Source organism: Haemorhous mexicanus, chromosome 4 (genome assembly GCF_027477595.1).
Source record: "Haemorhous mexicanus isolate bHaeMex1 chromosome 4, bHaeMex1.pri, whole genome shotgun sequence".
NCBI classification, from domain to species: Eukaryota; Metazoa; Chordata; class Aves; order Passeriformes; family Fringillidae; genus Haemorhous; species Haemorhous mexicanus.
In genome coordinates, this window is record NC_082344.1 from 4,893,388 (window position 1) to 4,919,405 (window position 26,018).

Here is a 26,018-nt window from a genome sequence, read left to right on the forward strand (position 1 = left end):
AACCCTTTGACTTTGCTGGCACTCCCCACGTACAGTAGCATTTTGGCTTGCCAGAGTTTTTTCTCTGTGTTCTCAGCTGTTGCATTTCCATGTTATTTCTGGTTTAGGCTGCCTCCTTGAAAGACAAGTGGGGTCTGAGCTACAAACCCAGCTACAGCCGATCAAAGAGCATTTCGGCATCAGGGAGGCCACCTCTGAAGAGAATGGACAGAACAAGGTGAGCCTCGGGGAATTTGGGATTTGTGCTAGCCACAGCAGCACATGGGACAGGGGAAAAGTTGGACTTTGCCTCAAGAGTCCTTTTACCACAGGCAGCAGCTGTTTGTGGTGGAACTGGATAAAAAGAGGTAATTTTGCAAGGCAGGGATGTTCTAAAAAGCATTTTTTCTCATTTTTCTGAACCCTCTGAGAAGATTTCACTTCTACAGCAACTTGGGGTTTTCTACAGAATCCTGTTTCAAAACACATATATAATGAAAAATGGCATACTGTAATAATCTTGTTTTCTACACCTGATTTGCAATCATCTGCCTTTTAAAAGGGCTGTTGTAATGAGAAGAAGAAAAGGAGATGCTTTTTTCTGTGTCCCATGTGGCAGATTACAAATAGCTTATTTTTCTGTAATTTCTGCATGTTGGCTTCAGGATTGAAAAGCTTGCTTAGAGACATTAGCAGAGATGGAGTACTGGCCAAATCCTGTGCAGCTTCCTCTCTTTTTTTCTCCCCCTCCTTCCTTTTCACGTACCCAAGCGCTTCAATTATGATTTTATATAATCTTCACTGAAAGAATGCTAAATATGACCTTGTATTTGTGTAGTTAAATGTTTGCATGACCCTAAAATCCTGTAGTACAATTCAAGAAGCTGTTTTGGTTTTGTTTTGCTTGCAGCTCTCGACTGGGAGACAGTGAAGACCTCCCAGATATCCGTGTGGATGCTGCATCCCCTGGGCCTAGAGTAACCTTCAACATACAAGATTCTGTAAGAATTCTTTTATATGCCATATAATTGTATTTCCTCTGCCATTTGGTCACCAGTTCATGAGATCATTATATCCAGGCAAACCTGAATTGTGTCTGCTTTGCCTCAAATCACAGACGTGTTTTTGAAAGATAGACTTATTTTGTTAGAAACCAGATGTATTTTGGTTTTTTGGCACAGAAATTAATTGACTCAGGAGAGAAAATATTTTAAAATGGCTTGATTTGTTTCTTAGGCTCACACAGTAATTTTCTTGGAGTTTTTGTCAGAGGTGTGCAAAAAACCACCAAGGTTTTCTTTTTTGGTGTTTGAATATATTTAGAATTTTGGAAATGGGTATTAGTTTGCTGTAGCTCTACAGGTGTATCCTTCTCAATGTTTGAAATGGATTGTTGAATTGGTTTGGGGTTGGTTTTTTTCTTTGTTTTTTTTTTTTATGTTTTCTCATGTTTAAAATGTTTATTTTGCATGGCTGAGATTATTGTAATTATTTTAATTTCTTTATTTTTTTCATTTCTATTAAGTTGAATCAAACAGCTTTGGGGATTGCACAACAATCCAGCTGTCCAGGGGAAGGGTATTTTCAGGTATATCTGAGCAGAAACAAGTATTCTTTGCCAGAGAACTAATTAATCTCATAGGGAGCTGCTTTTCAATATTCCATCTCTTTTGCACTCAGCTAAACAGAATGTATATGGAGCTTGAAAATATTTAATTACGTAAACTAAGTAGAGGAACATGATTTGTTGTTGATGAACAACAATCAAAGTGCTTCTACACCCTTATGTAGACTTAAAACTTCTTCTAAAATGAAATACTGCCTTTTTGCTTAAAGACTGAGCAGGGCTGATGTAAAGTGACCCAAGTCTAACCTTGAAATGTGCTTTAGAGACTGATTTTAGTGTGTGCCTTCACATGTCACATTGTGTTCCAATGTGATGGCAATCAACACTGGTACAAAATCATTAGCAGGTGGGAGGACTTCTTCTCACACTCTTATTTCTGTTTAAATTCTTATATTTAGTGTGGAATAAGACATTTTCAAATAATAGCAAGTAGGGAATGTTCCAAAACTTAATATCCTGAGAACAAGTGGAGTTTTTTACCTGCTTTCAAAACCATGTTTAGGGAAAATAGTAGTTTTCTTTAAAAAAAAAATTAATCGAGCAAACCCAAAACAAGAAAGGCAAAACTAAACAAGCAAACAAACAAACAAACAAAAAACCTGAAGAGATACTAATATATTTTTTCTCCCTTCTAACTCTCCTCATGCTCCCAGGAAATAAATGCCTATTTCTGAGAGAATGGTAGAAATGACACCTGGGAATGTGCTTTGTACATTTAAATATGTTCACATTTAAAAGCTACCCTGCCTATTGTTGTTGTTATGTAAAAGCCCAATTAGCTTAGGTTTTGTTGGCATAGCAAAAAACTAATAATCACTTAGAGGAACCAAATGTTGAATATTTTTTAAAGAAGGTGTTTTGCTGACATCATGCCAGTTGTTCAGCAGAGCTCTAATTTGAATTTGCAGACAACAACTGTGTAGCTCTACAGTGACACTGCATAGGAAGTGCTGGTGTTTAACACTTGTAGATACTTTTCACAGGCATTTTAAGTATTTAATGTTGGAAAATGGCTTGTGGCACGATTTCTGTGAGAAGCAGGAGGCTCCTTTAGGCCATTCAGTTCTGTGCTCAGGCCAGGATGCCTGGGGCGGTGCTGTACATTCTGTCTAGTGCCCTGCGTGCCCTCACTAACGCTTCCTGCAAGTCATGGGCATTTGGGCTGCCTTCTGTCCTTTGCTTTCAAAATAGTTCTTACATTTAAATGAAATGTTTCCTTTCCTTCTAAATTGGGAAGAGCATGATGAATCTTTGTCCACCAGGCTGAGCTCAATCACTAGGCAATGGCAAAGGTCTCCCCGCCAAGCTTTCATTCCCTTCTTTTTCAAAATCCTCTTGCAATTCCTTTACCTGCTCCCTCCATGTTATGAGGAACTCAGAAGTGAGAGTTTCTCATAGCAGGCCTGCTTCTTTATTTCCAGATCTATCTACTGCATTCTCTGTGGAAATCAAACCTGTGGAAATTTACTATCTTTTTGTCTTTTCACAATCAGTTTCCAGAGGAGACAGAAATGGACCTTTTGTCCGTAACTATTGATGGTCCCTCCCATTACTCATCTGCTAGTGAAGGCTCATGCTCGGTATTTGGTTCACCCAAAACTCCAGTTGTCTTCTCACCCGGCATTCCCTTCCAGCCTGAAGAAGGACGCCGGGATGACAGCTTATCCTCCAGCAGTGAGGACTCAGAGAAGGAGGATGACCATGAAAGGGAGAGGACCTATTTTTATAGGAAACCACCGTAAGTAACGTCCTGAGGAACAACACAGAAATGAAGAAGATACCTGAATATGCTTTCAGTACTCTCAAACTTGAATATTGAATTTAAAGCTACACATTCTGTTGCTGATGAAGTAGTGATTACACTCAAGTATGTGTGTGGAAGGCAGGTGAGGTGACTGTGTGGGAAGGAGGGATCCTGGTTGGAAAGAGAGGTAACTGTTAAAAATTTCAACTCTTGGAACAGAATAAAAAACTTGTTAAGTGAGGCTTTTGAGGCACAGAACAGGATGTAGTGCCACAAACTGCATGTGAAAATGTGGATACTTACAAATATGAAATCGATTGTGTATATATATTTTTGTTCCTTTTTTGATTGAGAGTTGAAGAAAAGCTTAGTTTTTTGTGCTGCTATTGCTGCCTATCAGATAAGGCCTTTTCCCAAAATGTTTTTATAAGATCCCACAGTGTGGACATAGTTTGGGAATGCCTTGTAGCCCCTGCTGAGCTGAATGTCCTGCTGATACCTGCCCCCAACCTGTGCCTGTGCAGGAGCACCTCTCGCAAGAAAGCCACGGGCTTTGCTGCCGTGCACCAGCTGTTCACCGAGCGCTGGCCAACAACACCCACCAACAGGAGTGTCACTGGCACCACCACGGAGAGAAACATTGACTTTGAGCTTGATATCAGGGTTGAAATTGATTGTGGGAAGTGTGTGCTGCATCCCACGATGCTCCAGCAAGAGCACGATGACATCAGTTTGCGAAGGTAAGAAATGCGTGCCTTAGGTTATAACCAGCAATTAGCAGCGCTTCATAACAGCACCACAAAGCTGCAATGGCCACTTGTTCTGGCCCGGTGTAGCACAGGAAATTACTTTAATAACATGAGTACATTTATTTCAGGAGCTATGATAGGAGTTCCAGGAGTTTGGATCAAGAGTCTCCTTCAAAAAAGAAGAAATTTCAAACCAATTATGCATCTACTACTCACTTACTTGCTGGCAAGAAAGTGCCATCATCTCTACAGACAAAATCCAGTGATGTGGAAACAACAGTGTTTTATATTCCTGGGGTGGATGTAAAGGTAAAATGAAGGGATAACTCAGCAGGGAGGCAGTGACGATGTTTTCTTTCCAACACAGTCAGACTGTACGCTCCCTTGGTTTTTTAATCATTGTTTTTATATCCTAGCATGAAAGGGTCTCAACAAAAATGTCCTTGTATTTTGTGATATGAAATCCTAATGGAGTAAGAACAGGGAAAAATCTGTCACTGCTGAACAAAAACTTGATGTAATTCCATTGAAGCAATGCCATAAATCAAATGCTCCTCACTTGATACAGCTTGGCTTTTCTAGTCTTTCAGTGTGGAAGGACTATGTGTGTCCATGTCCAGTATTCCATGCTGTCTTCAGGGGTAACAGTTATACCTCAGGTCCTGCCTGTTGCTTTTAGTCAAATTTAAACATTCTCTACAACTTTTGTTATGTTCTGTGTTCTCAGTAGTAGTCTACTGTGCACATGGAGGAGGTGTGAACTCCTGGGTTCAGAGGTATTTTGATTTTTTTATGCCAGTTTCTGTATGCCTGTGCTTAGTAGTGGAACAGTTCCACCACACATGAAGACAGAAAGGAGGCTGTGTGCACAGGTGGCACAGGATGCATGTGATGTAACAGAGAGAGAAACAAGCTTTAGTGTTCCTAAATAATGAATTTCCTCTGTTTCTCTGTGTTTTGTTGAATTTTTTAATAGTTCATTAATTTATCTATTTTTTGTAGTAAGTTTTCAGTTCTTTTTGTATAGGATGTGAATTGGAATGTAATGCATCTTAGAATGTAAAGAATGAAAAGAAATTTTGGAGGGAAGGAGTGGTACCAAATAGCTGTACAGAAATTGAGTTCTTCATGTGAAGTAACTTGATCTTGCTTTGCTTTCCAGCTGCACTACAACTCCAAGACTCTGAAGACTGAATCACCAAACACTTCTCGAGGATCGTCTTTGCCACGCACCCTTTCCAAAGAGTCCAAGCTGTATGGTATGAAAGATACTGCCACACCTCCTCCTCCTCTCTCTACCACTATCCACAGCAAGACTAACACCTTACTTCCTCCCCAACCCCCACCCATCCCATCAGGTACTTATAGACAAATTTTCTGAACCTTTCATGGATATATTTTCCCTTGGTGTAATCTACTGCCTTTAGATCTGGCTGCACCTTACCTGGAGCACTGTGTTTATCCAGGCTTGACTTTGGCTGCAGAAACCTGACCCCAGAAGCAAGAATGCAGTTCATAAAGCTGCATTTCTAGACATTGTTTGCCAAACCAATGTCAGTAATATTTTTGTCATAGTCACCCCATCCCAGTGTTGGGCTGTCACTGCCTGCTCCCAGTTTTCATTTAACAAAAGAATGTTGGAAAGCAGTGTAAATATGTCTCACCCATTGAAGGCCTTTAAATAGCCATGATTTGGAGTAAGAGGAGTTGTAATACAGGCTTTTGTCTCCAGTGATTCCTGTTTTCAAGAAGGAGGCTGTTGTTACCTCATGTTGGATCCAGAGGCATGTAGATTGCATCTCCAATTTGAGACATTCACTCTTCTCTCCTTTGGCATTTAAATACCGCTTTAAACACAAAGCCAAAATTTTGTCAGAACTTGATCACCAAAATGAGTAACTGGAAGTTGTGCTTGTGGATTCTGCCTTATAACATCACCAGAGTTGCTGGGAGAGAACAGTGAAATGGGGATACTTCCCTCAATTCTCCATGCTGTTGAACCATTAGCTCTTACTCCTTTAGGTGCCCATCCTCTTTATGATTATCAGATGTTCTGTAGTGGTTTATGCTACTTCTCTTTTGTTCTGTCTTCTATCTAATCTTTGCCTTTGAATTCTTACCACGTGATGTCCAGGTCCTGAGTCTTGCTGGTTAAATGTCTGTAAGCTCTGCTGTTGGTGTGGAAATTGCACTTATATGATAATATATATGCCCCCACCCCCCCGGACTAGAGATTGGCTTGTCATTACTTTATTTTTTTATGCATTTTATTTCTATAAGTATTTATTAATCCTGAATGGTTTGAAACACATCTATTGTTGCTTATACTACTTTTTTATAATAGTACTCTTCCTCTGGAATGGAGACCAACTTGTTGTATTGTCTTGGGTTTCCAGTAAAAGTAAGATAGGACACCACAGTCAGAGACAAGAGACAGAATAATTTGCACAGAATGAGAAGTCAGTGTTTTCTCTTTTTTCAACTAATGAAAGGATTTTAATCTCTGTTTTAGTAGTTAATTTTTATATTTGTCTTGGAGAATTTTAAATCTATGTCTCCATTGATGTATATTCATTTTAATAACTATATTGCATAGAGACAGTAAGTGAGCTGGTACTTATATCTTCTCTGCATATTAATATTTTGATGAGCATGGATTCAAGATTCCTCTTCCACAAATTTACAAGACAGTAACCTTTCTATTAGTTTATACTCTGGCTAGTTCCAAGCTTTCAAAAATTATGGTTTAGAATCTTTAGTCGTTCTTTACATAAATATAGTAGGACTTGCCATTTAATTTTTTGCTGGTTTTTTTCTGTTTAAACTGACATGCTTTCTAGACTTGTGGATTTATTTTTCCTAATACCACTTTCATTTCCAGTCGGCCGTGGTTACTTTGCACTGGGTATTTGGAGAAGAACGGTCTGTGTTTGCTTTCAGTGCTATCTTCTATAAAGTGAGGTGTTGACAATGACAACAGAGTGCTTGGTTGAGAACACGAGCAATGGAATTACTACAGTTAAGCTTTACAGACTAATGGTTATTTTTGCCAAGTGAAAACTTAATGATTTCATTTCTTCTAGCAGACCTGATCTAGATCTCTTCAGATGATAGAGAAAATTAGAGGGCACAGCTTGATAAGTTATGAAGTGTCTTCTAATGTTTATCAGTTACTGCTCAGTGGTATTACCTTAGGCAAATGTATCTTCTCAATGTTGCAGCCAAAGGGAAAGGAAGTGGTGGAGTGAAAACTGCTAAACTCTACGCGTGGGTTGCACTCCAGTCACTGCCAGAGGAGATGGTGATCAGCCCCTGCCTCTTGGACTTCCTGGAGAAAGCCCTTGAAACCATTCCCATCACACCCATTGAAAGGAATTACACAGGTCAGTTGCATAGCTGTATTCTAGCACTCTCTGCTTTTTTTGGTATTGAGCTGCTTTTCCCTTCAAATTCCACTTTCTAATGAGTTCTTGTACTTGTTAAAAGCTGTTAGTTCCCAGGATGAAGACATGGGACAGTTTGATATACAAGATCCCTTGGAAGAGTCCACAACATCCTTGGTGTCATCCTCAACGTCAGCATATTCCTCTTTCCCTGTAGATGTGGTGGTTTATGTACGAGTCCAGGTGAGCGTTTAACTCAACATTCAGGGCAGTAACTTGCTTTAGTCACTGTCTTTTAAACAAGCCATGCTTTTAAATTTGATTTTTAAAGAATAAAACCTTTTTTTAAAAAACTTCCTAAAGAATCAAGTGTCCCTTCTGAATGCTCTATTTTCTTTCTGCCTGCCAGCCCTCTCAAATCAAGTTCAGCTGCTTGCCAGTATCCAGAGTCGAATGTATGCTGAAGTTGCCTTCCCTGGATCTTGTTTTCTCTTCCAACCGAGGAGAACTGGAAACTTTAGGCACAACATACCCATCAGAAAGTGTGTCCATAGGTGGCAGTACTCCACAGAGTGGCTCAAAGAATTCAGCTAGTAAATCTGGAGCACCAGGTAATTCATGTGTGAATGTTGATTCTGATTCAGAATATTTAAGCTATATTGCTGATAGAGGGCATAATTTGAAGTGTATTTGATGTGTTTAATACTGCTGTTAAGATTAAGCATTATTTCATGTTTGGAAATGCTTTCAGAATCTGATTTTTTTGCGCCCAGGTTCATCACCTGGCCTCGGCAGCCCTCTGGGCAGGACGAGGCACAGCAGCAGTCAGTCGGATCTGACGACTTCCAGCAGCAGCTCTTCAGGCCTGAGCTTTACTGCCTGCATGTCTGACTTCTCCCTTTACGTGTTCCACCCCTATGGAGCTGGAAAACAAAAATCAGCTGTTACTGTGCTAACCCCTGGGTCGGGAGCCTTGGGTACGGAACAAGGTTTTGTTTGCTTTTGTGAACGTGATTCAAGTGTGACATGGGTCTCTGCAGCGCAGATTTGAAGGGATCACAGAAGATGAAAATGTTTCCTTCCTGCTTCTAGGGAACGTGGATGAGGAGCCAACTTCGGTCACTGGCCGGAAGGACTCCCTGAGCATCAACCTGGAGTTTGTGAAAGTCAGCCTGTCACGGATCAGGCGTTCGGGAGGCTCCTCCTTTTTTGAGAGTCAGTCTGCAAGCAAAGCTACCAGCAAGATAGACACCACATTGATCAACATATCTGGTAAATGCTTCTTTCATTTTAATCCCAGCTATTTAGAGAACTTCTGTGTACTTATTTTCTGCCCCTGCACATGGGATCCTGACTTACTGGGAAAACGGCAGGATGGTTGTGATTAATCTGCCATTAAAATCCTCCCATGAGGAGTCTGAGGCATATCCAACACAAGCAGGCCTCAACATAATCTGTATTCTTGGGTTCTACTGTGCCTTTATGAAATGCATTTGTATCTAAGATTCGGACTTGAAATGGCAACACCTCAGGAAAATTATGTTTTCATGACAGTAGAGACAATTCTATTAGGTGAAGGAGAATACGACTTGGTTACCAAAACCTGTTATTACTGTGAATTTACAATTGTGTGCATGTGCTTTTTCAGCTGTTTGTGACATAGGATCTGCTTCTTTCAAATATGACATGCGCCGCCTCAGCGAGATCCTGGCCTTTCCCAGGGCTTGGTACAGGAGAAGCATTGCTAGAAGGCTCTTCCTGGGTGATCAGACAATAAATCTGCCAGGTAGGAGAGACTGCTGCTTATCATAAAACAACTTGTTACACAAAGAGTTAGAGTAGGAATTTTATAAGCATTTTTTACCCTTGTCATATAATATCATTGAATAGATGTAAATGTATTATGATTTATTCCATGTGCAGTCACTCAGAGACATTTTGTAGGAAATCCTAGACAGAAGAAGTGATAAAATAATTATTTAAGGAGCATATTGCAGGGGCAGGTTGGATGGGGCCTTGAGCAACCCAGTCTAATAAATGGCATCCCTACCCATGGCAGGGTTGGAAGCAGATGATATCTAAGATCCCTTCCCAAACCATTCTATAGTTCTATGATATATAAACAAAGCCAGTAGAAAACTGACTTATGTTAAATGAAATACATTCATTTCTTAGTACTACTTAGTATTTGTGAGGATATGGTTAGACACAAATGAAATAGTTTTTCTCTACTTCCTGTGCTGCTTTTTCTCCAGTAGCATCAGGCCCTGGCACACCAGATTCCATTGAAGGAGTGAGCCAGCACCTTTCTCCTGAATCCTCAAGGAAAGCATACTGTAGGACATGGGAGCAGCCCTGCCAGTCAGCTTCCTTCACTCACATGGCGCAGTCCCCCAATGTTTTCAGTGAGCACAGTGCCAGCAGCAGTATGTCACCTGGGACAGCATCTCACAGCCTCAAGTCTCCAGCTGTCACAAGGTCCAGGAGCGTGTCTGACTCCTCAGTGCCTCAGAGAGGTGAGTAGATGATGACTCCTAAATTTTTTTTTTCAAGTATTTCCTGCAGTTGTATGAAAGAAGTATGTCATTACTGCTTGGAAAATATTCTTTTCCACAGTGTCTGGCACTGGAGAGTCAATAGCTTAGAGAAGGGAAAGTTTCTAAAATGGGTGAATGAATGTTGTTTAGCATATTTTCCATAAAATTTCCCTATCTATGAATCAATTTCTGTGACAGCTAAAGGAATGCATATTGCAAATCCTCTAGTTCTCACTTATCTTTTCTCATGATTTTGTGCTCTTTATCCATATTGTGTTTGTCAATCCTTTTGTAATATTCAAAATGGATATATTCTGCCAGTTTTTCCTAGCATGTGGAATAATTTACGGTTTTGTCTATTTTTTTTTTCTCTTTAGATACTCTGTCAAAAACATCAACTCCATTTAATAAGTCAAATAAAGCTGGCAGCCAGCAAGGAACACCGTGGGAAACACTGGTTGTGTTTGCTATGAACCTAAAACAATTAAATGTTCAAATGAATATGAGCAATGTAATGGGTAATACTACGTAAGTAGAGAATACAGTCAAGCATGTTTTAACAGCTGGTGATGTTTTGGGGGGCAAAACACCAATTTTTTTCCCCACAGACTGTTAACAGTCTGTTGCTTTTTAGCTTTAAAGTCCTACCCTTTTCAGTTTTGAACTGAGAATCCCCTCATGAATACTGTAGTTGCTTAATCCTGATGTCACATATGCTTAAACCACCTTATTTATTGCTTTCTAGTAGATGATACTTAGTTCCTCTTTTGGCAACCTGGAAGATTGTCTATTTTCACCTCTATTCTAGGTGGACCACCAGTGGTTTGAAAAGTCAGGGCCGTCTGTCTGTGGGCAGTAGCAGAGATCGGGAAATCAGCATGTCTGTGGGCTTGGGAAGATCCCAGCTGGACTCCAGAGGGGGAGTTGTTGGAGGTACCATAGATGTTAACACCTTGGAGATGGTGGGTAAGTTGGAAAGCCTCCTGCTGTTAGCATGTGCTCCAGTCAATAAAGGTGATGTCACTGGAAAAACTGATTTTCATGTCTTTAATTCTGTATTTCTCGATTGCTTTGGTTCTGTTTCAGCTCATATTTCTGAACACCCAAACCAACAGCCCAATCATAAGATTGAAATTACTATGGGTTCTACTGAAGCACGTGTTGACTACATGGGATCCAGTATCCTAATGGGAATCTTCAGTAATGCTGATCTTAAACTGCAGGATGAATGGAAAATTAATCTGTATAATAATCTGGATTCAAGCATGACTGATAAAAGGTAATATTTCCTGTGGTTAAAATGTATGATGTTTGATAATGTCAAATGTCTTCTGTCCAATACTAACCAGAAGTGTCTCTGCTAGAATGCTAAGAGTTCATTGTTTGCATTGTTGGGTTTTGATAGTTTGGGTTTTTTTTTAATTGTCAGTAGGGAATATATTAACTGCTAATTTTCTTGCTATTTTTAATATCTAGTGAGATATTTGTCCATGGGGACTTGAAATGGGATATCTTCCAAGTGATGATTTCAAGGTCGACTACACCAGACCTGATAAAAATAGGAATGAAGCTCCAGGAGTTCTTCACTCAGCAGTTTGATACAAGCAAGCGAGCTCTGTCCACGTGGGGACCTGTTCCTTATCTCCCTCCCAAGACAGTGGCAAACAACTTGGAGAGAACCTCACACGAGCAATGTAGGTGCTACCAAAAAATAATATGATTGCCAATGCAAATGTTTTAATTGCAAAAATTACCTAGGAGACAGTGTCAGTGAAGCAGAGAAGAAAATATCACTCATAATTCTAATTTTTACTAAGAATTTAAATATGCCAGCAGTTTTTTCTGCATCTTGCCTGAGGTTTGTTGTTCATGTTTGCTCTGCAGTGTTGGATGCAGCCCATCATCGCCACTGGCCAGGAGTTCTGAAGGTGGTATCTGGGTGCCACATATCCCTGTTCCAGATGCCACTGCCAGAAGATGGGATGCAGTTTGGAGGATCCATGAGCCTGCATGGGAACCATATGACCCTGGCTTGTTTTCATGGACCTAATTTCCGCTCAAAATCGTGGGCCTTATTTCACCTGGAAGAACCCAATATTGCATTTTGGACAGAAGCCCAGAAAGTTTTGGAAGATGGTAATTTAAACTGTTTACTCATTCCTCTAAATTTCTTTAAATGAGTTTTTAATAATGTATTATTACATAAGAAGAAATCAAAGAAAAATTTATTTTCTTGGTCTGAATCGAGACTATTTCCCAAAAATATAGACCTAAAGATAATCTGTTCCCCCCACATCTTTACCACAATTTGCTTCATCTGTGGAATAAAGTACATTTTCCAATATACTGGCTATGTCCCTGATAATGAGCCTATCAAGTGGATTGGCTGGCTTTTTAATTGTGTTTGTGTGTATTTGTGTAGTCCTTCCTAGCTGTATGATGAATTTTTGATGATCATATTGCTTATATTGGCCTTAATATTGTGAAGTTTCATTGTTTTTAAACAAACAATAATTTCTCTGTTGTTTTCAAGCTTTATACCAGGTTTTATTCCACTGACACACTAACAAGTCATATTAAATACCTGTAGGAGAATGAGAGAAAATTCCACTACCCTCACTAAGCTGCTTTTTCCTTTTTTCCTCTCCTACCCCACACTGCCCACACCTTCATTGCAGGTACCAGCGAACACTCCACATACATTGTTCAAACCCTGGACTTTCATTTGGGCCACAACACCATGGTCACCAAGCCCTGTGGGGCCCTGGAAAGCCCCATGGCCACCATCACCAAGATAACGCGGCGCCGCCACGAAAATCCTCCCCACGGAGTTGCCAGTGTGAAGGAGTGGTTCAATTATGTGACAGCCACGAGGAATGAAGGTTAGAGTCAGGTTCTTTCAGTCTGGGGATTGATCTGCTTGCAGATGGAGCTGTTAAAAAGCTGCTGCATCTCAAGTGTATAAGCAACAAATTCGATTGACCTTTTCTAGCCACGCTTTTGGGAGCAGAACAGCAGAGAAAATCTTGTCAATAATCTTACAGCAGCAGTTTTACAAGTGACTTTTCTTAACTTTTTTGCCTTGTCATGATTTAACATCTCCTATTGTTCCTGTAGAGTTGAACCTGCTACGGAATGTTGATGCCAACAATCCAGAGAGCAGCACAACAGTGAAAAGTTCAAGCTTGTTAAGTGGCTTCAGGGGTGGCTCCAGTTACAACCATGAAACTGAAACCATCTTTGCATTGCCAAGGATGCAGCTGGATTTTAAATCTATTCATGTTCAAGAGCCCCAAGAGCCTTCATTACAAGGTGCAGTAAAACATAATTTGCTTTTTCGTGGTGAAAAACTATTTCTCACAAATTAGGAGTTAAAGGCAAAAGGTAGTGTGCTGATAAGAGGGTTTAATATGAGAATTCCTGCAGATTTGCAATAATGATTTTGTAGTAAAATTTAGAGGGAATTATTTTGAGAGAGTGAAGATCTAGTGCAGAGACTGGGTCGCTGTAGAAAAAAACCAAGAAATTAATATTAACATTTCAGCTACACTGGCTGTTTTCATAGGCTTGGTTTCCTTATATTTATTAAAATCTTAACTGTGGTCCTTCCCCTCAAGAGTTGCTGGTTCAATGAAAAATATTATTTTCAAATTATTTGTCTTCAAATTCTATTTACTTTTAGATTTACTGTATATACTTGTAAGTGTATTGACACTATTTTTATCTGGCTGTAGATACAAGTGTTAAACCAAAGGTGGAATGCAGTGTGGTAACTGAATTCACAGACCACATCTGTGTGACCATGGATGCTGAACTGATCATGTTTCTGCATGACTTGGTGTCTGCTTATCTAAAAGAAAAAGAAAAAGGTGAGTTGTTGTTCTTCATGAAGTAGCACTTGTCTGACAATCTGCAGTGGTCAGACTATTTGACTGGATTTATTAAATACTCTAAATCATAATCATGCTCCTATTTTGACACTTGGTGTTTAACTTTCTCTTCATAAGATGGTATAGGCAGCCAGAAACTTTCAGAAAGCTTTATTCTTGTTATTGCAATCCTTTAATCAGTGGAGTCCTCTCAAGACATGTATTTTTCTGATTTCAGAATGATTTAATTTTCTACCTTTCTAATGTTCACTTGCAGCATTCAAATTTGGCATGTTTATTCTTAAGCAATACGTGGCCTTCTGCAGAAAATCTGGAAACATGAGGTGGTTCTCTTCTTGTTGAGACTTGTGCTTTTGTTTTATTTAAACTGTGTACAAAAAGAATCCAAGTGAGCTGCTCGTGGCTGACTGGTGTTTTCCTTCTCTCCCCTTTGCAGCAATTTTTCCTCCTCGCATTCTGGCTGCTCGTCCAGGGCAGAAGAATTCTGTTGGTGTCCTTGAGGACAGCTCCACTGATAAAGAGGCAGAGGAAAGCATTACCTACACTACAGTTGACTGGAGGGAGTTTATGTGCAATACTTGGCATTTGGAACCCACGCTCAGGTAACAAATACCTTTATACCTGCAGTCTCTTTGGCTGTGCATTAACTTCTGGGTTAGAATTTATGCAGATTAAAGGCATTGTTGGAGGCTCTTCTGAATTAGGATACAGTAAACTTTAAACTCATCAATTTCAGCCAGGTTTTTCACCTCCTTAAACATCATCTTCCTTTGAGAGGATGTTCCTTTGATCATCTTGAGCTTATCTGTCTAAATCAAGTTCAAAACAATGCCTGTTCGATTTAAGTTGGTCACAAGTAAAACTGGGGAAAATTGATTTTTTTTTAATATACAAATGCCTCTTTTCTGTATTCATATATTTGAAACTGAGTCTTCTATTTATTACTTTTTTAGATTAATATCCTGGACTGGGAGAAAAATTGATCCTGTTGGTGTTGACTACATCCTCCAAAAGCTGGGCTTTCACCATGCAAGGACTACTATCCCTAAGTGGCTGCAGCGTGGTGTCATGGATCCTTTGGACAAAGTTTTGTCAGTCCTTATAAAGAAACTTGGTACTGCACTACAAGATGAAAAGGAAAAGAAAGGAAAAGACAAAGAAGAATATTAAAAGTACAATGTGACAACCCTAACTCCATTTGATTTTATCAAAGTGTTTTATTATACTTTAAGAACTTAAATATGGTTTAAAGAGAAACCTAACAGCTTTTTGCTACTCTATTTAAAACTTACATTGTGAGTAACTGTTTACTGTGGTACTTGATACCATTCTGTATTTGAAGTTATTGCATGATGATGATGATGACCAATGTATATTCTGTGAAGGAATAGCTGGAACACTGTAAATCTGCTCCTCAGCGTCCCATTTTATGATGTGCAATATGATCCTGCATCTTTACAATACTTGCAGATTAACTGTGAATTTTCTTAAAATTTTACTTGCCATAACACAAACCCCTCGTTGATGTGACCAGTAATTGATTTGTCAATGTAGACTGGTGTAAATTATATATATATATAACTTATGAAACTGTGATTGCCTTAGTGCTAAAAATCATGAAGTTTATTACACTTGTAATAAAATTTAACTACTGTACAGGACCTTTTATTTTGCATCGATCAAGGAAGCTGAGCAACGAGAAGAGTGTTTAAAGTGTAACTTGGCAGACTGATTGAAGCGAGGTCAAGCCCAGAGGCCGGGAGCTCGGGAAGCAGCGGGAGGCGCCGCTCCGACCGAGAAGCGCGGACGCGGCGCTTTCGCTGGCATCGGGGAAGGAGCCGCTCCCGATCCCTGACGGCTGTGGCGGCTTCGGGTGCCGCCCTTGCCCGGCGGGAGCGGCCCGGGAAGGCGAGCAGGTGGCTGGGAAGGGCTATTGAAGCCGAGTCGGCAGCACAGGGCCAAAACTGAGCGGCGGCCTCGCTCCCTCAGCTGCTCCCTCAGCCACAGCTAAACCTCGCGCCTCGGCCGCGCCCCTCACCAGAGGGCGGGAAGGGCTGGGAGGGGCCGCCCCCGGCCGTGAGGTGGGAGCGCGGCCCGGCGCTCGGAGGCCATCGCCTCAGAGCGGCCGGCCGGCACCTCCCCGGCACCTCCCCGGCACCTCCCCGGCTCCTCCAGCTTCGTGTGCCCTCAGGGGCGCTCCGCCTTCCCGCGGGGTGTGAGGGGTGAGGAACCCTCCGCAGCAGGACCAGGGCAGCAGGTGCAGGTACCAAACCCTTCATCTGCAGCGCTGGCTTGCCCTGGAAACTTGAGAGGGGTCAGCTTTGCTGCTTTAGTTCGTCTCATTCCCTCAGGGGAGTTGGCTTGAGGTGCGTCCTTGGAGGGGCAGGTTAGGCGTGAGGGAGGGCGGTCTGACAAAAGGGAGAAGGGGCCGCCGTGTGGGGAAGGACGCGGGTCTGGGCTCTCCCCCGGCCCTGGGCGAGTTGTTCTTGATCTTCCTGTGAAATGGCTTTGAGCAGGAGAAGTGCTGGGTTTTTTGCAGGGTGTTTTTGCTACGGGCAGCGTTAGTGAGTTAAGTTTCCTTAGGTCGGTCGGAAATGGCGAGCAGCAATGGCTGCTTTGAGAGTGCGGCAATGTTTGCCTTCGACCCCGCACCTGAGAAGATTTTGCCCCCCGAGGTTCTCAGACAGCCAATTTCAAAGGATCTCTCCGAGCCTGTGACTGCAAGGCTGAATCCTCCACCTTGCATTATGTGGAGTGAACCAGGTCTGATGAAAAATCCAGGTATAGTTTGCAGTTTATACACCGGCATTGGCTGTTAGTGCTATTGAAAGTAACTATGCTTTTTCTTTTTGCTGTATTTTCTTACATGACTTCTTTGGCATCTCCTTAAACTTGTCCCTCCTCTTCTGAAGTCTTTTTGTGCTGGAAGTTTCTTAGCAATTTGTTGTGGTGTGGCATATGTATTCTGTAGCAATACCTACTTAAAAACTTCAAGTTAAAAAGTACTGTAAAGTGACAAAATACAGAATATGTTCTGCTGCATGAATTTTCATAAGTAACATTGTGAAGGATTTTAACTGCAGTTTGACATGTCCCAGGATGTATTTTGAATTGCTTTGAGTAGTTGTATTGTGGTGAAGGCACCTGTTAAGACTTTTAAAAGCGAGGATTTCTTGTTAGCTGGGAAGTGGTTGTGCTTGGGTGTATCACACCCCTGAAGCTGATCATTTTATCCATCCAGTGGTTGCTGAATTTACTATAGTGTCTTACAACAAGGAGTCTCACTGCTGCGCAGCTTTGTGTGGAAAAAACACAGGTTCCATTGTTTGGTATCTGCCATCAGAAACTTTGCTTTGATTGTTGATTTACAAGAGAGGGGAGTGGGATATGTGTTGTGGGTTTTTTGTAGTATATCTCTCTGTCTATATTCAGAGATTCATGTCGTTTACTACAGTAAAAGGTTTGATGTTTGTAAAAGAGGGTGCACACACTGTTTTGGAATTGCTCTTGTTGCTAATGTAGGGTTCAGTACAAAGCAGTAATGCTCTACAGTAAATTTTGGTTTGCTTTTTTAAGAAGCATCTGAAAAGCATTTATGGTAAGCAGGTTTTCAGAGAGTGTGTTCAGTTCTCTCCTTAATTTTGTTTAAGGACTTTTTCTTTCTAAAGGAGCCGACATCACCACATTATCGGCCTTTCCCTCACAGAGAGACCTGGATTTGATTGAAAGATACAAAGAGGGAGTAATAAACTCAGTATCTGCCTTGCATCTGTTTGCCAAAACACACCACCTGCAGCTTGAATTGAAAGAAACGAGCGTGGCAGGTAAACACCTCTGCTCCCAAATGAAGTGGTATTTGCTTGTCCTTGAGAGTATCTAAGTTGGTTTGCTAGTGCTGGTACAGCTGAACCTTGTTACTGTTGATTGCACTCCCCCCACAAGTGCTGGGTTTTGGCTGCCCTTTGCTTGCCTCCGCGGCTGGTTCTCATTACGAGGTGCTACAGAAATCGATCAGGTCAATTGGCTTTAATTAAGGCTGTTAACAGAACTTGTATGGAGCGTGCATGAAGCAAAAGCTGCCAGAATTTTTGGGGAGGTTAGGGGTGACGGTTTTACTTTGCCAGAATTGTCTTTTTGTCTTGTATTTGTTCTAGGAATTAGTATAAGGGCATAAAGCTATGGATGAAATGCCTTAAAATAATTTCACTGATTGCATTTGCTTTTTTCTTCTCCCATAAAGGCGATGTCATAAGGCCTTATTTTGCCTTTTGTGCTGTGATAAATGGTGTTTGCTACAAGACTGGGCTGGGAAAGAACAAGAAGGAATCTAAATTAAATGCAGCCAGACTGGCTCTTGCTGAACTACTTAACTTGGAGAATTCAGGGGTAAAGTCTTTTGAAGATTCAGGTAAATATTGTAGCAATGCCTAGTTAGAACTTGAAATGCTTGGCTTAACAGTGTCCTATGCCAAGCATCTGTGGTTTTATTAAATGCTGCAGTATTGGCCTCTCTCAGGTTTTTCGAATCTTTGGGGCAAGTCTGTAGTTTGGTTCTGAAACTGTTCTTTATTTTTGTGATTTGTATATTAAGAGTTGCATCAGCTGATGCCAGGAATGCTGAAGGAATTAATTCGTTGCTGTTGCATTTGATTTGCTACTCACTAGGCGCAGCAACAAGAAGTACATCTCAAGTGGGTTTGAATTTCTATGATTAAAAGGGTTCCCCACTGAGATACTGCTTTCAACAGGGTTCAGTTGCCATACTATTTTATCTTGAGTTTTGCTGTCTGAATCATTCTAAGCTTACAGGGACTTCAAAATCAGAAGAGAAACTCATAGAGAATTAAAAAGTTTGACTTGCTGCACCTAGTGTGAGATTCATGTTTAGATTTATCATGTCCAGCCCACTTCAAAATGTTCTTAAATTCTTAGCTTTTCCCTGTGTTCCTGCTGAGCCCCGACCTCCAGGAAACTCTGCTTGTGTTTCAAGGACTGGTAAGGAATAGTCTTGTTTCTCTCTGAGTCAAATAGTACAGGTTTCTTTTTAAAAATGTTTAATCTTTTAATACATTTAGTGGTTTCTATGTTGTTGCTATTGTTTTAAACATATTTGAAGGTTGTAAGAACTAGTATTACTAGGTCGGTTCTACAGAAGGACACATCTTCAGTAAATTGCTTGAATTCAGTAAATTGCTGGAATTTCTGTCACTAGTCTAGGTGATAGAAATAGAAACAATATTCTCTGTTCTTAGTTGAGCTAGTGTGCAGTAGGTGATCCAACTTGGGCCCTATCTGTTGTTACTGTAATGGATGATAAAAGCATCAAGAATTTGGGTGTTTTTGAGCTTTTTTTAATCCTGAGGATCTTCAGAATCCTGAAAGTACATGTGGTTTTTTTACTGTGTGTTCAGGGTTATAATTTGGCAAGTTGCTCGTGTCTGCTTTTTCTGGTACCTGCAAATTTATGTCTTGATGGATTATGTTGTTCCATTTAGGAGGAGAACATACCTTTCAAAAGCTCTCACAAATGCTTGAGGAGGTGTTTAACCGCCTGACTACCCAACACCCTGAGTACCAAAGCTGTGGCAGTTCCCTGGCTGCCTTCATCATTGAAAAGGGCAAGTCTGGTTTGATTGGGAGCTTTGGGGAGGGGGAAACCTGCTCCCGTGGAGCACTGAGGGCTTGGGAGCAGCTTGGTGGGCAGCCAGGTCAGGTGAACTCCCACCATCTCTGGTTTTAGGTGGGCAGCATGAGGTGGTGGCTCTGGGGACAGGAGAATGCAACTACAGCCGGCGCTTCGAGTCCTGTGGGAGGCTCTTGCACGACAGCCATGCCATTGTCACTGCCAGGCGTTCCCTGCTCAGGTGGGAATGTCTCTGCAAATCCTTCCCTTGCTGCCAGTTGGTGTCAGTTTCACTTCTGCACTTGAATGCTATAGTCATGTAAACAAATAATAAATAATGTAAACATGTGTCTAGATTATATATAAACACAATATATAATTTAAAGATATAATTTATTAAATATAAAGTATTTAATGAAAAATACATAAATTATTTTTATTTTAGATATTTGTACAGGCATCTTTTGCTGTTCTATAACAAAAATCCAGCCAAGGCAGAGAGATCCATATTTTGCACAGCACCAGGCTCAAAGCTGCTCACCTTAAAGCAAAACATAACTCTCTCTCTCTACATGAACCAGCTTCCAAAAGGAACTGCTCAGTTAAAATCAGAGGTGTAAGTATTGTGTCATTTCCTGAGTTACAGTGGAAGATGAGTTTTTATCTTGTTTTGGGAACATTAATGAACAGGGTAGTTGTGATTTATATGCAGTACAGCTCAATATGATGATACAGAAAATTTCTATATGGGTTATAGAAGTTTCTTGGTTTTGTTTATTACAGACAATAACCTATTACCCCCCCATCTCAAGATACTATTAAAATACTATTAAATCATGAATTTAACCACTGAGCAAGTGGATGTAATGACTTAATGCCATTGTATGCACTACAAGATTGGCATACAAAAAGCCTTGAAACCAAAGGCTCTGCTTGGTGTCTTACCCCTTGTAACTAAGGGAGAAAACTCTTGCTTCAGAACACCCACTGGTTTGTCTCCCTTACATGTTGTGCCTAATTACTTAAATATTTTGAACCACAGTGTGAGTTCTGTTTAAAGGAGATTTTAAGAACCTTAGAGCTGTTTTTTCACAAGTAACTTCTGTTAGAGTGTGAGTAGACAAAAAGTGACAGCTTGTTTGCAGCTGATTTTTTTTTAATGCGTGCATTAAAATTAGACCAGTGGCTAAGATTAGCTTGAGTGCCTAATTTCCTATTTAAGTACTGATTTCAGTGTTCTAGGCACTTGAGCAGCTCAGTCTGGTGTTTTTAAGGATTAGAGATGTGGAAGATAATACAAGGCCTAGATCTACTGATTATTTTTTTGTCAGAAACAGCCTTAGATATCACTTGCTACAATCTCTGACCCGAGTGCTTGCTCACTGAAATCCATTCTCCTGTCCTGCTGTAGGCATCTCGGTCCCCAGTCTATCTCTGCTTACGAAGCCAGCGAAGAGCTGAGTCTGCACGTTGCCCTGGAAGGCAGGATTTACCTGGCTGTTTGCTGTCCCCCCAAGACTGTCAGAGTGAGCAGCATGTCAGCTGGTGACAAACTGACCAAGTGGGAGGTGGTTGGTCTTCAGGGAGCCTTGCTGAGCCACTTCATCGAACCCGTGTACATCAGCAACATTCTCGTGGGTATGTTCAGTGCAAATTCCACATGGTGGGTTTGTCTGTTTCTGTATTCCAATTTGATTGCGTTTTATAAAGCATTAACTAAACCTAAAATACTTCGAAGAATTACAGAAGTGTTCCTTGAGATGCAGTGGGCTAAAGTGAATTTATTTGGTAGGCAGTCAGAAATGCTGTTGGAAGTGAGGTAATGTGGGCAAACTCCTCAACATATTTTGTAGTCTGAGGGTTGAAATTCTGTTTTAGCAGGGAACATAGAGTTGGTGAAAAACAGTGGTTAAAAAAAGAAAACATTTTCCATTGAAAATAGTGGTACCTCTGGAGAAGGAAGTGGGAAATCATTTTTGTTCTGTGAATTGAACATTGGAACTGATCTTTACAAATGTGAATTTTATGTGAAAAAATTAGTATAATGGGTTAAGAACGCAAAAATATCTGCATTTTAACCATTTAATTTGATGTACTTGCATGTGGCTGATCTTGTCCTGTTTCCTAGGAAATGGAAGTTGTAGGGATACAAAAGGACTGGACATAACCATAAAGCAGCGTCTTGATGATGAACTTATTTCAAAGCTTCCTGTGCATTACCTGGTCAACAGATCTCATATTTACTTGGTGAAAGCTGCACTGCCAATCCAAACAGATTTGAACCAGTGGTCACTTAGTTTGAATTGGACATTTTCAGATGCATCCCTGGAGGTTGTGGATGGATTAAGTGGGAAAACCACTGAAAGGTCAGCATTTATCTTCATTTTGTTGGATATAATGGGTTTGCGCTGGTTTATTGGAGTATTCAATTTAAGTTATGAGAGAAATTCTTTCCTGTGCTAGCTGAAAGCATCCTGTGATTAGGTGAAGTTTTAGAGATCTTGTAAGCTCACAGTGAGATTACCAAGACACCAAACAAAACAGTTCTCTCAGTGGGGATTGCCTGTAGTAGTGAAAATGTTTTAGCTTTCACAATGCATGAAACTAACTGGGATTCCAGTTGAGATGGATTCCAGCATGATGGCATCCACCAAGTGTTAGGAGGGAGGGGAAAAACCCCCTGTAAGGCTCAGAGCATCTCCATGTAGTGAGTTTGTTCCTGAGTTCCATCCCCGTTTCCCCGCTCTGCCCGCAGCTCCCCGTTCCGCAGCGGCACCTGCCTGGCCAGCCGCCTGTGCAAGGCCGCCATGTTCAGCCGCTTCAGGATGCTCTCCCGGGAAGCAGGACGGGCTGACCTGCTCCAGTTTCCAACATACCATGAGGCAAAGGTGAGCTGACACAGGGAGAGGTATCATTTTTCCAGTGTTTGTGCTTGTGCTTATTACATGTTGGTGGTAGAGAACTCAGATCTCTGTAACGGTAATTCTTGAGATTTTACAAGGTTTTTCTTTTTTCTTCTTTTAGATTAAATCTCAGTTGTACCAAGAAGCTAAAAGCTTGCTGCAGAGCTACTTAGAGCAGCACAGTTACGGATCGTGGATTGTGAAGTCTCCGCATATTGAACAGTTCAGTGATTAATGGAGGTGGATTAAATGTCAAGTCGGTTTGAATGATCTGTTTCAGTAAATAGAGTTCTGAGTAGTAAAACGTTCAAGTTTGTAGTTACAGGAAGAAAACAGTTCCAGAACTGCTTCTTGTCAGTTTAAATGCAGTTATTAAACCACCTGTAATAGTTCAGTCTTTTCCCAAAATTGATGTTTTCTCATAGGTGGGAGTATCCAACAGCTTTGTTCTGCTTTGCCCCCCAGTGCCACCTCATTTCATCTCACTGACCCTGACTCCTACAAATCCCCCACCCTGTGGAATTAACAGGTTTTTTTCCTGATAGTTTCAGGATTTCTGTATATTGATTTCTTCTTTTTCCTCCCTTTCTTACAACTTTAGAAAAGAAAATAACAGTAAAAGTTGTATTTCTTTAGAAAAAAGGCATACTAACATGAGAGTCTTCCAGGGGGAAAAAAAAAAAGAAATGGACAATCTGAGCTTATCTGTAGTCATTCATCCTTTGCTGTGAGTTTTGTTTAGTGTCAGTCTGCCAACTGGCGTATAGTTTATGTTGTTTGTGCTAGAAGAGTTAAATAATAATTTTTGTACTTCCAAATGTGAAACCTGGAATGAGCAGCTGTTACTCAACTGTTTTGTGACAATTACTGGTTCTGGTAGTGGGTTTAAAGCATTATGCAGGTGTCAAAGCTGTAATTCAGAAAATAATGCAATATAGTACAGAAGTCTCCAAAAACAAGGGTTTTTGTGGTTTGCCTCAAACCCCATCAATGTTCATGCTTATGGATGAGTTGGACTCCTGCACTGAAGATGACTTCATCACTGCACTGACAAGTCCTGGTGAAATCGTCTGCATACACAGTAACCTGGAAAATAGTGCCTGCCACAAGGGAATTTACTTCCTTGCAAGTCCTGGTAAGAACATGGTAGCATTGGGAAGGTGTTGTTAAGTGCCATGTTTGGAGTTGGCGTGGTGTTGTGAACAGTGGTGTGTTCAAGCTAGACAGTACACCTGGATTATGTTTGTGATTCCTGTAAATCATGCAAGGGGGTGGGGGGTTACACAGTGTTCCATACATGTGGAATAGTTAGTGTGGTGGTTGTCATGTTTCACCTTCTTAGTATTAGAGGATTCTCAAAGAAGTTCTTCCTCCTGGTGTTTGTTCCTCTCCTCAATCTGTTCTTCCAGCTAATACGTAGAGTCTTCTGTTGGGATGATCTTATGCTCATTCACAAGTTGTTGAAACTTGCTGACTTGTTACTGCTTGGTCCTCGACCTTTTTTTGGTTGATGTGCTCTCTTGTTTTCTATTATTGTCCCTTAACTTTTTGGGGTTGTGTGGTGGTTTTTGGTTTATTGTGGCACGTGTTCCACAGACTGCTTGTTCCATGGAATGTTTTCTAAGAATGGTTGGGAATGGCTGTCATATTCCAGGCTAGAGCACAGTGTTGCCTTTTTGTAGGTGTGTTAAAAGTTCAATAAATGTCCTTGACAATAGCTTTAGCTATACCTCCATACAGATGCTGGGAAGTGATATATATGTCAAATCTCAAATCTGACATACACACAGCATACCACACATGTTTGCATTCCATGCACTTCTGGATTGTTTTTTGTGTAGACTGAGTCTTCTGCTGAGATATTGGCACCAAGGTGTTTGATGTAATTGATTCAGAATCCTTAAATACATACAAGTACTGGTTGTGCACTACAGCCATTTTATTAATTGAACAGAAAACTGAAATTTCCATGAAACTTGGGTGCTGCCTTAGGAAGAGAGATGTTTGTTAGTGAAAAGGATGTGTTTGGCTGGATGTGATCACTGTGTCCTTGAGCAGTAACTTGATGGCACCAGTGTAGATCCAGTTCTTTTACCTGGATTGTTCCTTTGATTAGTAGCAGCATATGCAGCATCCACTAAGCTAGTAAATGGAAGCATGGAGACGTTGTGTCCAGGTTTTTCCTTGGCTACTTCAGTAATTCCAACATGTATGATCCTATAAGCTTGAAAGAGGCGAGGGTGCTGCAGTTCCAGTGCTGAGGCTGAAGGTGTATTCCCAACGGGTTCATGCACACGGAGCAGGTGTGCATCACACAGGTGTGGCGCAGAGCAGACACAGGCAGGTGAGTACCAGCAGCAGCAGCCTGTGGCAGAGCTCAGCCTCTCCCCTCCCTGCTTAAGAAGAGCTGAGCTCTAGGGAGAAGGAAGAATGGATGTACACATGGATATGGAGTGGGGTGGTGTGTGGGGGGTGTGCTTTCCAATTCATGGAGCTCTACCTGACTCACACAGCTGGAGTGACACACAGTGACCTTTAGGAATGGTTCCAATTCTGTGCCCCCACTGAGACCCCAAACCACATGCTACTCTCTCTACTTCCATGCTTGTCCCTTTACCTCTCTTCTGCAGTGGGATGCAGTAGAGGATTGGGGGCAGAAAGGCAAAGGCTGTGGAGTTGACATAAGAATAATTTACTGGAAACGGCAGTGATTCACAAGGGGGGAAAAAGCCCCAATAATAGACCATAGTGGACAGTTCCCTCCACCATTTTCTGAACCAGAAGGAAATGTTCCCTGGAAGAGGATCCTTTTCTGCCATCACTGGTAAGGTGATACAGAACGACATCTGTGTTTTGGCTGTGCACACTTCTGGATGCTGCAGAAACTTAACCCTGGAAGTTTGGATGGAACCAGAACATTACTCTTCCTTCTTAACATAGGAACACAGGTCTCATTTCCATAGCCAATGGCTCTTCTTCCAAGATGTTGGCTGAGTTAGTTTGGTCCATCACTGTGGGTTCTGTCTATCCTAGATGTACACACAATACTTAAAGTATTACACAGTTCAACAATACAGACTGTTCTCACCCAGAAATCAAATCCCCTTCAGGTGCAAATTGTGTTTCCCCATCTCTCTGCATTATCTGCCATGTGCCCCTGGGTTTTGGGGCAAAAACAATCCCACAGCTGTTTTGCCTCTGCTTGAGGCAGGACTAATCCACTGTATAATGTCATCCATCATATCACATCACCCCATATCTCTGACTTCATACATTCAGATGCGTGTCACATAAATGTCACGTGCCACATATGCATGCACCGCTGTTGTGTCACAAGCATTTCGTGGCACATATCAAACATCTTAATTTGGTATTACAGCTGTGCAATCAAGCAGGAGAAGGCAGCTCAGGAAATCAATTTTGATAACTCTTTTTAGGGGTTCTGTGGTTTTTTTACAGCATAGTGGGGGAAGGTGTGTCTAGTGAAGTTCACCTTGTGTTTTCAGATGTTTATAACAACATATTCATTCTCTAAAGACATCTTTTAAAGCTTGGGCAAATACAGGAGCTGGTCCTGCAGATG

The 26,018-nt window shown here is 41.1% G+C and overlaps 2 protein-coding genes across 11 annotated transcripts in view; both read left to right on the forward strand.

The window, feature by feature from the left end:
* Window positions 1-15,565, forward strand: part of BLTP1 (bridge-like lipid transfer protein family member 1) — an 87,550-nt gene extending 71,985 nt beyond the window's left edge. For 5 of the 10 annotated variants that reach the window (XM_059843725.1, XM_059843733.1, XM_059843728.1 and 2 more), the window contains 24 exons: window positions 108-217; window positions 890-980; window positions 1,505-1,567; window positions 3,100-3,344; window positions 3,875-4,090; window positions 4,228-4,408; window positions 5,262-5,457; window positions 7,321-7,482; window positions 7,586-7,725; window positions 7,892-8,093; window positions 8,256-8,459; window positions 8,575-8,754; window positions 9,131-9,268; window positions 9,738-9,998; window positions 10,397-10,547; window positions 10,828-10,985; window positions 11,106-11,298; window positions 11,496-11,713; window positions 11,904-12,155; window positions 12,698-12,901; window positions 13,137-13,331; window positions 13,754-13,888; window positions 14,346-14,511; window positions 14,863-15,565. In XM_059843725.1, coding sequence (XP_059699708.1) covers window positions 108-217; window positions 890-980; window positions 1,505-1,567; window positions 3,100-3,344; window positions 3,875-4,090; window positions 4,228-4,408; window positions 5,262-5,457; window positions 7,321-7,482; window positions 7,586-7,725; window positions 7,892-8,093; window positions 8,256-8,459; window positions 8,575-8,754; window positions 9,131-9,268; window positions 9,738-9,998; window positions 10,397-10,547; window positions 10,828-10,985; window positions 11,106-11,298; window positions 11,496-11,713; window positions 11,904-12,155; window positions 12,698-12,901; window positions 13,137-13,331; window positions 13,754-13,888; window positions 14,346-14,511; window positions 14,863-15,079 — 4,278 coding nt within the window. In that variant the 3' untranslated portion in view covers window positions 15,080-15,565. The remainder of the gene's footprint in view (window positions 1-107; window positions 218-889; window positions 981-1,504; window positions 1,568-3,099; window positions 3,345-3,874; window positions 4,091-4,227; window positions 4,409-5,261; window positions 5,458-7,320; window positions 7,483-7,585; window positions 7,726-7,891; window positions 8,094-8,255; window positions 8,460-8,574; window positions 8,755-9,130; window positions 9,269-9,737; window positions 9,999-10,396; window positions 10,548-10,827; window positions 10,986-11,105; window positions 11,299-11,495; window positions 11,714-11,903; window positions 12,156-12,697; window positions 12,902-13,136; window positions 13,332-13,753; window positions 13,889-14,345; window positions 14,512-14,862) is intronic. The other 5 variants (XM_059843727.1, XM_059843735.1, XM_059843732.1 and 2 more) reach the window with 4 other exon arrangements.
* A 770-nt stretch (window positions 15,566-16,335) lies between these two features.
* Window positions 16,336-24,151, forward strand: ADAD1 (adenosine deaminase domain containing 1). The gene is made up of 11 exons (XM_059843736.1): window positions 16,336-16,690; window positions 17,560-17,733; window positions 18,150-18,317; window positions 18,842-18,904; window positions 19,405-19,527; window positions 19,650-19,773; window positions 19,978-20,148; window positions 20,944-21,170; window positions 21,661-21,898; window positions 22,288-22,420; window positions 22,557-24,151. Exons 1-11 carry the CDS (start codon window positions 16,504-16,506, stop codon window positions 22,668-22,670), a joined length of 1,722 nt encoding a protein of 573 aa, XP_059699719.1. The 5' UTR covers window positions 16,336-16,503; the 3' UTR covers window positions 22,671-24,151.
* Window positions 24,152-26,018: the final 1,867 nt, after the last annotated feature.